Source organism: Macaca nemestrina, chromosome 7, assembly GCF_043159975.1.
Source record: "Macaca nemestrina isolate mMacNem1 chromosome 7, mMacNem.hap1, whole genome shotgun sequence".
NCBI lineage: Eukaryota > Metazoa > Chordata > Mammalia > Primates > Cercopithecidae > Macaca > Macaca nemestrina.
This window is the reverse complement of record NC_092131.1, coordinates 123,530,845-123,544,588: the sequence shown is the minus strand read 5'-3', so window position 1 is coordinate 123,544,588 and position 13,744 is coordinate 123,530,845. Positions and strand designations below refer to the sequence as shown.

Sequence of the window (13,744 nt, the reverse complement as noted above, 5' to 3'; positions counted from 1 at the left end):
TTATTGTTTTAATTTCCTCTTGGGTCATCAAGTGGGCCCTCAGGAAATTTCAGATTTTGGAGCATTTTGAATTTCTGATTTTCAGATTAGGGATGCTCAATTTTTATAGCGTTTTCAGATTGACTTCTTTCACTTAGTGTAATATGCACTAAGTTTCCTCCATGTCTTTTCATGGCTTCATAACTCATGTCTTTTTAGCAGTGAATAATATTCTGTTACCTGAATGTATCACAGTTTAGCACTCACTTACTGAAGGACATCTTGGTTATGCCCAAGTTTTGGCAATTATGAATAAAGCTACTATAAACATCTGTGTGCAGGTTTTTGTGTGTACATATGTTTTCCATTCATTTGGGTAAATACTAAGCTAAGAAGTGCAGTTGCTGGATTGTATGGCAAGAGTGTGTTTAATTTTGTAAGAAACTGCCAAACTGTTTTTTGAAATGTCTATACTGTTTTGTATTCCCACATAACGAAGGAGAGTTCCTGTTGCTCCACATCATTGTCAGCATTTAGTGGTGTTAGTGTTTGGGATTTTGGCCATTCTAATAGGTGTGTAGTGGTAGCTCATTATTGTTTTAATTTGCAGTTATAGTTGGCCCTATGTATCCTTGGGTTCTGCATCCACAAATTCAATCAATTTGGGGTGGAAAATACAGTATTCGAGAGACACAGAACCTGTGGATACAGGGCCGACTTTTTGTAGTCATGGGTTTTGCAGGGCCAATTGTGGGACTTAAGCATCTACAAATTTTGGTATACACAGGAATCCTGGAATCAATCCCACATGGGTATTAAGGGACAACTACACCTAATGACATATGATGTTGAACATCTTTTCATATGCATAATTACTATCTGTATATCTTCCCTTTTTTTGAAACAGTGTCTCACTCTGTCGCCCAGGATAGAGTGCAGTAGCGCAGTCATGGCTCACTGCAGCCTCGACCTCCCAACCTCCTGGGCTTAAGTGATCTTCTCACCTCAGTCTCTCTAGTAGCTGAGACTACAGATGCATGCCACCATGCCTGGCTAATTTTTGTGTTTTTTGTAGAGATGGAGTTTTGCCATGTTGCCCAGGCTGGTCTCAAGACCCTGGGCTCTGCCTGGGCCCTGGGCTCCCTCACCTCCACCTCCGAAAGTGCTGGGACTACCGGCATGAGCCATCATACCCAGCCCAAGTATCTGTATGTCTTCTTTGGCGAAGTCTGTTCAGGGCTTTGGCCCATTTTGGGTTATTCATTTTTTTGTCTAGATTTAAGCATCCTTTGTACATTTTGGATAACAATTATTTATCAGATGTGTCTTTTGCAAATATTTTCTCTCAGTATGTGGCTTATCTTCTCATTTCTTGATGTGTCTTTCTCACAGCAACATTTTTTAATTTTAATGAATTCTAATTTATCAATGTTTTTTTCATGGATTGTTCCTTTGTTGTCATATCTAAAATAACATTGACATAATCATCTGGGTTATCTCCTATATTATTATGTTATCATCTAGGATCTTGTAGTTTTGTGGTTAACATTTAGGGCTGTGATTCATTTTTAGTTAATTTCTGTGAAGGGGGTAAGGTCTGTGTCTAAATTCATTTTTTTGCATATAGATGTCCAGTCGTTCCAGCACCATTTGTTGAAAAGACCATCTTTGCTCAATTGTATTGCCTTTATATTTGCTCCTTTGTCAAAGATCAGTTGCCTATATATATGTGGGTCTACTTCTGGGCTTTCTGTTCTGTTCTATTAATCTATTAACATTTTCTTTCACTGATACTACATTGTCTTGATTATAGTATGGTATGTCTTTAAGTCAGGTGGTGTCAGTCCTCCAACTTTGCTCTTCTCCTTCAGTATCGAATTGATTATGCTGAGTCTTTTGCTGCTCCATATAAACTTTAGCATCTGTTACCAGTAGCCACAAAATAACTTGCAGAGATTTTGATTGGTATTGCATTGAATTGTTATTGCATTAAATTGAATTGATAGATTAAGGTGATGAGAACTGACATCTTGACAATATTGAGTCTTCCTACCCATCAGCATGAAATGTCTCCACTTACTTAGTTCTTCTTTGATATCTTTCAACAGAGTTTTGTAGTTTTCGTCATCTAGATCTTGTATATATTTTGTTAGTTTATAGATAACTAAGTATTTCATTTTGGGAGGTGCTAATGTAAATGGTAATATGTTTTTATTTTCAAATTTCACTTGTTCATTGCTGGTATATAAGAAAGCAGTTGACTTCTGTACCTTAAACTTTTATCCTGCAACCTTGCTATAATTGCTTATTAGTTCTAGGAAGTTTTCCCCCCCCCCCAATACTTTCAGATTTTCTCCATATAAACTCATGTCATTTGCAAGCAAAGTGAGTTTTGTTTGTTTCCAATCTGTATACTTTTTATTTCCTTTTCTTTTTTCTTTTTCTTTTTTTTTTTTTTTTTTGAGACGAAGTTTTCGCTCTTATTGCCCAGGTTGGAGTGCAGTGGCGCTACTTCAGCTCACTGCAACCTTCACCTCCCAGGTTCGAGCGATTCTTCCACCTAAGCCTCCCGAGTAGCTGGGATTACAGGTGACTGCCACCACATCCAGCTAATTTTTTATATCTTTAGTAGACACGGGGTTTCTCATGTTGGCCAGATTGGTCTCAAACTCCTGACCTCAGGTGATCTGCCCGCCTCAGCCTCCCAAAATACAGGGATTACAGGCATGAGCCTGGCCTTTTATTTCCTTTTCTTATCTTACTGGATCAGCTAGTACTTCCAGTACAATGTTGAAAAGCAGTGGTAAGAGGGGACATTCTTGCCTTAATGGGAAGCTTTGAATTTCTTGCCATTAAGTATGATGTTAGCTAGAGGTTTTTTGTAGAGATTCTTCATCAAATTGAGAAAGTTCTCTTTTCCTAGTGTGCTCAAGTTTGTCTGTTTTTAATGAATGGGTGTTGATTTTTGTCAAATGCTTTTTCTACATCTATTGATACAGTCATGTGACTTTTTTTCTTTAGCCTATTGATGTGATGGATTACATTAATTGAATTGTAAAATATTATAGGAAAAAGAATCCTGGAAAGATTCTGCACTCAGATTGCTTTTTAAGTTCTTGTTATATTTTAAAAATCTGAAACTAGAAATTATAGGCAGGACATTCTGGATGTGGAAAATGCAATGTTATAGGACTCCAATTAGTGGATGAATACGCGAAGGAAAGGCTTTGGACCTACATAAAAAGATTGGTGAATGGAAAAATATTAATGTTTTTAATTAAAATATTTAAGTGCATTTTTTTTTCTGATTCCTTCAATCAACTTTTTCAGTTAACCAGCAGCTAATTGTTTGGCTAAGTGAACTTCTACTTTACTTCCTCCTATCCAGCTGGATCTCTGATATTGGGTGTCTACTTGGTTGAACTTCTGGGTTTTTGCTTTCAAAGAGTTTGCTAGTAAGGCAGTAGAATCTTAGTTGATGAAATTTTTAGGCAGTATAAAGAAGTGAAAAAACTTTCGACTAAAAGCAAAAACAGTTGCAGGGAAAGGTTCTGGGGACTCACTGAGAAGACTTGCCTTACCAAGCGGTCTTTCACAAAAGTCTCTTCTTTCTTTTTCTGCTTAGAGTGTTCTCCTGTCCCCAACCATTCCTTTTTGCTTAACCTACTACTACTCCTATTCTTAGAAGAGATCCCAATCTTATATGTCTATAAAACAGCACAGGTAATGTAAATGAGTGAAGTGAGCAGAGTGGAGACTATGTTAGAGACAGCTGTTACCCAGGACCAACCAAATGTTGCCTTTGTTGGATGTAGGCTGGTTTGGGCAGATTTTTTTTAATAAAGGAATTCAAAGATTTGTCTTATAACTGCCCATTTTTCTATATTGGCAACTTATTCAAATATTTTAAAAAATACATTGCAGACTCCCCCAAAAATGTGCATGTTGAATGAGGCCTGTGGGCTTCCAGTTTATAGACTCTACTTTTTAAAGCACTCTCAGGCAGCTTTTTCCTGTCGTAGTATTTGTGTATATTTGTGTACGTCAGTATTGCATTTAGCATGTTTTTTAATGATTATTTCCCATCTACTGAAAGTGAATTATACCTTGAGGGCAGTATCCATATAGACAACATACTACTCATATTTAAATTTCCAGCCCTAGTATAGTGCCTAGTATTTGGTTAATTTCAATCAGTGTTTGGGTAAATGAACAAGCAGACACATTTGTTAGTTTTCCTCTTTTTTTTTTTTTTTTTTTTTGAGACGGAGTTTCGCTCTTGTTGCCCAGGCTGGAGTGCAATGGCACAATCTCGGCTCACCACAACCTCCGCCTCCCAGGTTCAGGAGATTCTCCTGCCTCAGCCTCCCAAGTAGCTGAGATTACAGTCATGTACCACCACGCCAGGCTAATTTTCTATTTTTAGCAGGGTTTCTCCATGTTGTTCAGGCTGGTCTCGAACTCCCGACCTCAGGTGATCCACCCGCCTCGGCCTCCCAAAGTGCTGGGATTACAGGCGTGAGGAGCCACCGCGCCCGGCCCAGTTTTCCCTTTTTTTTTTTTTTTTTTTTTTTTTTTTTTTTTTTTGAGGCAGAGTCTCGGTCTGTCGCCCAGGCTGGAGTGCAGTGTCGCGATCTTGGCTCACTGCAAGCTCCGCCTCCTGGGTTCATGCTATTCTCCAGCCTCAGCCTCCTGAGTAGCTGGGACTACAGGCGCCTGCTACCACGCCTGGCTAATTTTTGTATTTTTAGTAGAGATGGGGTTTCACCGTGTTAGCCAGGATGGTCTCAATCTACTGACCTCGTGATCCACCCGCCTCGGCCTCCCAAACTGCTGAGATTACAGGCGTGAGCCACTGCACCTGGCCCAGTTTTCCCTTTTTTACTGGGTAAGAGATTGAAGTCACTTGAGTAAATGTTGAGCAAAATTGATGTTAAAGATTCAATACTTAGACATGAATATCTAACATAAATGGAAAGTTGAAAATTCTAGTACAGAATATACATTAGCCATGTTCACTAAAGTAGACATGAACACTGACTCCATTTTTTGAAGATAGTCTCGCTCCTTACAAATAATAAAGGAGAATGTATATATGAGGAAACATTTAGAGAGTGTATTGAGTGTCCCCCAGTTTCAGAGTTAATCCATTTAAAAGATACATAATCTGCAAAAGTGCCTGCTTGAGCAATAAATAAATACTAATTGAATGAGGAGCCTCCTTCAGTTGAGGGGTAAGGTGTGGCTTTAGGCAAAGTCTGGCCACAATATTATGATGAAGCTATGAAATCAAATGTATATTTAACAAACGCCCATGATATGCTCAAAACTGGAGTGGGGGAAATTTAAAGGTAAACAAGGCACTGTTCATAACGTAACAAAACATATAACTAAGGTTTAGAAAAGGCAAGTGTAGTACAGTGAGTCAAGTATTATGATGGGTGTTTAGTACAGAATGCTCTGGTAGTACATAAAAGAGGCATCTGATACATTCTTGATTGATCCAAGAACACATACTGAAAGAAGACACATCTAAGGTGAGATGTGAAGGATAAGAAAGTATAATTGGCCAGACAAGAGAGACTGGGGTACTAGGAAGTATTCCAACCAAAGACAACAAGTGGCAGTTGCAGATGTAGAGGTCAGAGAATATGGTGCGTTTTCTCAGAATGAATCAAAGACATAAATGTAAGAGCTGAAATTATAAAGCTCTTAGAAGAACACATAAGGGTAAATCTTCACAACCTTTGATTAGGCAGTAGTTTCTTAAATATGACACCTAAAGCACAAGCAACCAAAGAAAGAAAAATAATTTGTACTTTAAAGTTAAAAATGTTTATACTTCAAAGAATACTATCAAAGTGAAAAGACAACCCAGAGAATGGGAGAAAATATTTGAAAATAGTATATCTGGTAAGTGTCTAGTATCTACAATATAAAATGAACTCTTGCAATTTTGCAATAACCATACAATTTTTTAAATGGGCAAAGGAGGGCGAGTGTGGTGACTCACACCTGTAATCTCAACACTTTGGGGGACTGAGGTGGGTGGATCTCTTGAGGCCAGGAGTTTGAGACCAGCCTGGCCAACAGGGCGAAACCCTGTCTCTACTAGAAATACAAAAATTAGCTGGGCATGGTGGTGCATACCTGTAATCCCAGCTACTACTTGGGAGGCTGAGGCACAAGAATCGCTTGAACCCAGGAGGTAGAGGTTGCAGTGAGCCAAGATCACACCAGTGCACTCTGGCATGGACAACAGAATGAGACTCTATCTAAAAAAAAGCACACACACAAAACACAATTTAAAATAGGATTTGAATAGACAGTTCTCCAAAAAAGATATACAAATGCACAATATGCATAAGAAAAGATGCTTAACATCAGTACTCATTAGGAGAATACAAACCAAAATCACAATGACATACCACTTCACATCTACTAGGATGGCTGTAATAAAAAAGACAATACCAAGTGTGCTGAGGATATGGAGAAATTGGAACCCTAATACATTACTAGTGTGAATGTAAAATGGTAGAGGTGCTTTGAAAAACAGTTTGATTTTTCCTCAAAATATTAAACATGGTGGTACCAGATGTTCCAGCAACTCCACTCCTAGGTATATGCCCAAGAGAATTGAAAACATGTCCACACAAAAATTTATACACAAATATTCATAAGCAGCAGCATTCATAATAGCCAAAAATTAGAAACAACCCAAGTCTATCAACTGATATGTAGATCAACAAAATGTGCAATAGCCATCCAGTGTAATATTATTCAGCCATAAAATGAAATGAAATACTGATACATGCTACAATGTGAACCTTGAAAACTTTATGCTAAGTGAGAGTAGCCAGACACAAAAGGCCACATATTGTATGATTCTGTTTATATGAAATATCAGAATAGGTACATTTATAAAGACAGAAAGTAGGCAGGCATGATGGCTAACACCTGTAATCCCAACAGTTCGGGAGGCTGAGGCAGGAGGATTGCTTGAGGCCAGGAATTCAAGACAGCCTGGGCAGCATAGCAAAACCCTATTTCTACAAAAAAAATTAAAAATTAGGCAGGCATGGTGGCACAAGCCTGTGGTCCTAGCTACTCAGGAGGCTGAGGCAGAGAGATCACTTGAGACAAGCAGTTTGAGGCTTCAGTGAGCTATGATTGTGCCACTGCATTCCAGCCTGGGTGACGAAGCAGGACCCTGTGTCTTTAAAAAAAAAAAAAAAAAAAAAAAGGTAGATTAGCAGTTGCCCAGGCCTAGGAGGACTAGTAGGAAGGGAGAATTGGGATTGTTTGCTAAAGGATATTGTGTTTCTTTTTGGGATGATGAAAATGTTCTAAAATTGGTTAGGGTGTTGGTTGCACAACCTTGTAAATACATTAAAAACCACTGAGTTGTATGTAGTAAAGGGGGGAACTTTATGGTATATCAATTATGTCTTCTAAAAAAGGCAACTTAGTATGCTTTTTGGCATGAGTCGGGGTTGAGGAATATGAAAAGATAATGCTGACTGAGTTGGAGGGATTTGGGTGAGTTTGGTTGAAAAGCTTTGACAGAGATAATATGGCAGTTGGGAAATATCCTAAGAACATATAGTGATTACTAAGAGCATAGAGGGCCCAGTTGTGATTGGATGCCATACATTTATAGTAATACTCTCTATTTTGTCTTTTTTTTTTTCTGCATCATCTTGAGCCAAAACTTAAGAGTTGATCTACTTCTGGTGTATAGAAAGATATAGTACAAGAGAATTGAGTGCTGGCAAAAGAACATTTGCAATGTAGCCGTCGAAGCTAAGCTGGACAGAGAAGGGGAAATCAAGGGCCATAAGAATAGAGGTTTGCATGTTTAAAGGTCAGTTGTAATAGGAGAATTAAGAGAGCTGAAATGATGGGAGATGGTGGTAAGAGATTTTTGGGTATGAGGTTGATAAACCAAGCAACCTGATGTTTTAAAGGAACCAAGGGTTTTGCATAAAGCCTGTAGCATGGAAAATGAAATGGGCAGAATCTCACCTCTCAATTCTGAGGTGTATGGTTGGAGAGGGAGTGGTGGGGAAGGAATATGCTGCATCTCTATGAAAAGACTTAGGGAAGTGGGGTTAGCATGTGTAAACTAAGAAAAGGGCGCTTGAAAAGAGCCAACCCCAGAAACCAGAAGTACAAATATGCTTCCAGCACTGTCCAACACATTTAGAATAACATAGTCACATTGGTGTGATCATCCCTATTACTGGGAAAGATTACTAGAGCAATCTTAGTTGAGGAACATTTCTTCAGTTCCACCTAATTTCCTTTGTTCTGGCCATATATTGACCATAGCAATGTTCTGATTATGATCTGGCCTACTAGATGACTACAGAGAGAGAATGTGTTCACTGGTCAGTAAGTATCTGGTGCGCTTAATATAATTCTCATTACAATCTTTGTAATCATTAAAATATTTTAAATTGGCACTCTTTTATGTATCAATTTTTTTCAGTGAGTGGTTAGTGTTAGAGGGAATTTTGGGATTTCCAAAGCTCAGGACTAGACCCTGGTTCAAAGTGTAAGTGGCAAAGTAATACCATTTTTGTGAGGCTTCCTGGTAGAAGCTGGATAAGTCCCCTCTACTAAGAAACATCTGCATGATAGACCTGTTTATATAAAGTGCAGTGAAGAGCCAAAGTTGTATATTGCTTTGCCTTTGAACAAATTTCTCTTCTTTCCCCTTCTAGAGCAGCATTCATCACATTTCTTAAGTACTTTGCGTAAAATTTCAAAGTTCACTGTGACCCCCGTACTGGGACATCATCAGGCACAGATGCTACATGTGAAGGGCTTTTGGCAGTCAGTGGCTTGGTAGCCATGATTCCATTTGAATCACTCCCTCGTGGACCATATGAAACACATTCTCCCAGGATCCCAGACATATTATTGGGAATCATTGTATTTTCCAACTTACTGGACTAGTTTAGAGGCTTTTGGGTTTCACTGCACTTTTCTTCATTTCCTTCTTTTGTTGATCTTGGCCCCTTAACCTTCCACCCACTTTATTACTCATCTCTTAGGGACCTGACTACTCAGTAACACTGAGAAAAATGTATCTGAAACCATATGGGTTTGAGTACAGCAAACTTAAGAGAGGGGAAATAAAAAAGGAAAAAATGTGTGTTCTCTGAACTTCCTTTGTTTATATGATCTGTTTATATGTTGTTAAGGTTATGTTATCCAGCTGCCTCCCCACATTTCAGAAATGACTAAAGATATCTGGAAAACACTCTAACAGGGTCATGTTGGCATAGTGAATGAAAAGACACTTCATTTGTCCCCGCACCAGATAATATATCTTCTTTTGAGGCATAGGAGCAATGCCAAGAGCTTTAAATGCTGAATCTCAAGGTTCTTGAAAGGCCATTGACTTCTAGGGATTCTTTTAGAAAGAAACCAGTCAATGCCAGGCACGGGGGCTCACACCTGTAATCCTAACACTGTGGGAGGCCAAAGCGGGCAGATCACTTGAGGCTAGGAGTTCAAGACCAACCTGGCCAACATGGTGAAACCCCATCTGTACCAAAAATACAAAAATTAGCTGGGCATGGTGGCACGTACCTGTAATCCCAGCAACTTGGGAGGCTGAAGCACAAGAATCACCTGAACCTGGGAGGCGTGGGCAACAGAGCGAGACTGTGTCAAAAAAAAAAAAAAAAAAAAAAAAAACGCCAGTCAGGTGAGTTCCTTAAGGTATATACCTGGTCATTTGAATGTTTGCTCACTATGGATAGTCTATATGATCTAACAGATATTACAGTTTTCTTTTTGTAGAATGAACATTGGCATTGGTGTGAGGTGATGTTAGCAGCCGTTAAAGCCCAGGCTTTAATCTGGTATTTGTATAATGTGAATTAAAACTTAAGTACACTTGAGTCAGAGTTATTCAGTAAAACATGTAGAATGGAATTTTGTGGCATTTATTAGAGCTATTCCACTTGTTAACACCTTATCTTGAAGGAACTGAAAAGAGGTAGCAAGTGTTCCTGCAGTAGAATAAAGTGCTTACTCTGGTTGAGTGAGAAGTTCCTCTCTACCTTGCATGCTCTACCCACTGTAATGGGTAATATTTGTACAAAGATGTGTTTTTCCCATCAAGCTATTTATGGAACTTGGCCTGCTAAATAATAAACTTAGAAGTGAGAATAAGTAAGAATAAGGAATAAAACATCAATGTTATCTTTTGGAAATAAATCACTCCATTGAACATGGAGAATGTGGTCTTCGTGTCATCGGCATTTTCTTCATATTTCCGCTTCAGTGGAATGATCCTGGCTCTACTTTGCTGCTGTGCATTCCTTTTAATTGCTGTTTCACTAGGTCTCCTTAGCAGCAGCACCTGAAATAACTCCTGAGGAAGCTCCTAAGTGAATTCTCATAATTTGCTTCTCAATTCTCCCAGTTGATTGAGGCACTCTTTTTCTTGAGTGCTTTGCAGTTCTACGTAAGTGGCTGATGTTTGGGGTCACTGCTGAATGTTTTGTTTGAATATCCCTTTCATGATGAAGGGAAGGCTGCTGCTTTTAACTACATGGGATGATGCCCTTGGTGGTAAGCCTTGAAAGGCAAAAATCGTTTGTCATAGTGATATGCTAAATGAAATTATTCTTTGTCACTTTGTCCTTTTGTCCGTTCAGTCTGATAACCTCAGTTCTTGTGATTTGTTTGTTTTCTTCAATTAAGCTTAGTTGTTTCCTGTACCCAGGTGCATGCTATTTCTGCTCTTGGTTATGATGGTATGTGGAGCATATTTCTGACCTGGAAGTGTGGTTTCTTTGACTCAGAGCCACATCAGCATGCCTTCCATCCTCTACTTCCTTTGCATTATTTCCTTTTGGAGGGCTCAGTTTGCCACCATTTAATCTACAGATGATTCATCTGGGACTGAGAACTGGTAATGCTGTAATAACAATACCTTTCTTTATATAATACTCAATGCACTTACTACCTTAGACTTTCTCTGTTTATGAAGCACTTTCATTTTAATCCCTCACAGTAACCCTTTGCGTTAAGTCAGCAATTTTGTCTTAGTCTAAGATGGTGAAATTGTAGCTCAAAGAGCTTAAATAACTTGCTCAGAGTGGCAGTGCTTCTGAGTTACCTTGCTTAACAATTTCTACAGGAAATGAATACTTTTGAAGATACTCTGGATAAATAAAAAGGAATTTTCCAAACCACATCCCAGTTGTTAAAACCTAACTTGTTTTCAGTCTGGTCAGTTGATGAGACCAAGATTAAAAGGCCCATTCACCATACAGTTTAAATTGATGTGTCCAAGTCAAGAAAATAAATATTTAGGTCAGTTTTTATTCTGTTGCTTATGTGATAAAGTTCAGGAAGGCTGGCTCTTAAATTAGTGGAACTTGAAATGGAAGTAATTAAGCCATTAATCTTTTTATTACTATTCTCTTTTCCTTTCAGAGAGATGGAAAACTTGATGACTAGCTCCACCCTACCGCCCCTTTTTGCAGATGAAGATGGCTCCAAGGAGAGTAATGATCTGGCTACCACTGGGTAAGCAGCTGCTTTGGGACATTGGACTTCTCCATAGGCCTCAAAACAAAACTTCTAACAAAGGAAGAAGTCCTAAAGAGGCAGTTTTATATCATAAGAATAGAGGGTGCATTTGTTTCACTTTGCAGAGAGAGTGACAGCCATCATAAACCACTTTGTAATCTGCATTCAATTATCTTTTGCAGTGCTCTGGTTTTTGTGAACTGATACAACAATATGTGGAATCTAGCAAACATTGGTGACTCCAATTAAGAAAATTATATAGTCACCGTTAAGGAAATACCTGCCACAGAGCTAGCTCTAAAAAACAAATGCATTTTCTGTTCAAATTGCCATAGATATTAAAATAGTTTTTTCCCAAAGATCAGATTTTTTAATGTGGTTCTTTATTCAAAATGCTTAGTAACTTCAGCTGACTTCTGTTCTTTTCCCCATCCCACCTCGTTCTCCGTTCTGTGGGATCTTTTGAGAAATATGTAAAGAGATACAGAAAAGGGTTAATAATAGTAGTCTACCTCTTCCCTTAAAATCTCTGTTCCACTTGAATTTTTGTCCTTTCTAGATATTTAGAGGTTATTTGGCAAAGAGAAAATGTGTTCACTAATAGACTGAAGTGCTAGCTAATCCCTAAGATGAATTATTTTAATATTATTTGGAGCTCTTTAAAAAATAGGCTATACTTTGTAATTCTGTTTCCTTCCCTCACATTTATTTCTCACCTCGTTGATATCCGCCTTTGACCTCACTACTCAGATGAAAGTATTCTCCAAGACTTTTCTAAAGGCTGCTTAGTTACTATATTCATTCAGTAAAAACTTTCTGAGTATCTACTATGTGCCATTGTTCCAGGCATTAGATAGAAAGCATTGATCAAAACAGATAAAAATCATAGGCCCTTTAAAGTTCAAATTCAACTTGTTGAATCAGACAATAAACAGGATAAATAAGTAAAACACATATTATGTTGATAAGAACTATAGTTTTGTTGTTTTTTTTTTTTTGAGACGGAGTCTCGCCCTGTCGCCCAAGCCCTGCCTCCCGGGTTTACGCCATTCTCCTGCCTCAGCTTCCCGAGTAGCTGGGACTACAGGTACCCGCCACCTCGCCCGGCTAGTTTTTTGTATTTTTTAGTAGAGACGGGGTCTCACGTGTTAGCCAGGATGGTCTCAATCTCCTGACCTCGTGATCCGCCCATCTCGGCCTCCCAAAGTAGAACTATAGTTTTAAAAAAGAAAAAAGTGGAGAAAAGGGATAGGAAGGGTTTGGGGATGCAGTTTTAGACAGGATGGCCCAGAAAGTGTTTAATGAGAAAGTGACTTGAATAAAGACCTGAAGGAAATAAGGCAACTAGCATGCAGTTTTCTGGGGAAGATTATCCTAGGCAGAGGGAGCAGTAGGTGCAAAAGCCCTGAGGCAGGAGAGTTTCCATCTTACCGAAATAGCCAGGAGGCCGGTGTGGCTAGAGCACACATAGCAGCAGAAGAGGCAGTAGAGGATTACATCAGTGCTTCTCAAACATGAATTGCCAAGAGAGCTGATGAAAATGCAGATTCTGATTTAGAAAATATGAAGACCAGAGATTCTACATTTCTAACAAGCTCCCAGAGAATGCCAGTTCTGTTGGTATGAGACCCATACTTTGGGTAAGAAGAGACTAGATCATAGGGATCAAAATGTTTTTTAGAGATCAAAATAAACCCTTTAACTTTTACTCTGAAGTGGGAGAGCATTGGAGGGTTTCAGGCAGAATTATATGATCTGACTTACGGTTTAATAAGATCCCTCTGACTGTTGTATTGAGAATAGAGTGAAGGGAGCAGGAGCTGGAACGAGGAGACCAGTTAGGAGGCTCTTAAAATAATTCGGGAGACAGATGATAGCCTGAAGAACCATCATCGGGTGACTTTCACAAGAGTGTTTTTGGTGGAATAGTAGGGGCAAAAACCTCATTGGAGTGTGTTTCAAAAATAATGGGAATGAGGGGTAGTGAGAAGTATAGAATTCTAGATATATTTTGAAGGTATACCAAACAGAATTTGCCTGAAAGAAAGGATGAGGAATGTAAGAAAGGAGAAAAAAAGCAGTCAAAGACAACTCAAAAGTTTTGGCCAAAGCAACTGGAGGGATGGAGTTGCCGTTAGCTTAGTTGGGGAAAACAGAACAAGTGTGGGAGGGAGTTGTAGGAGCTCAGTTTTGGAAATTTTACATTAGA

At 38.8% G+C, this 13,744-nt stretch overlaps 1 protein-coding gene across 2 annotated transcripts in view; it reads left to right on the top strand.

Moving 5' to 3' along the window:
* LOC105491021 (high mobility group 20A) overlaps positions 1 to 13,744 on the top strand; it is a 69,361-nt gene that overhangs the window by 31,602 nt on the left and 24,015 nt on the right. For both annotated transcript variants that reach the window (XM_011757106.3, XM_011757104.3), the window contains exon 2: positions 11,440 to 11,532. In XM_011757106.3, coding sequence (XP_011755408.1) covers positions 11,444 to 11,532 — 89 coding nt within the window. In that variant the 5' untranslated portion in view covers positions 11,440 to 11,443. The remainder of the gene's footprint in view (positions 1 to 11,439; positions 11,533 to 13,744) is intronic.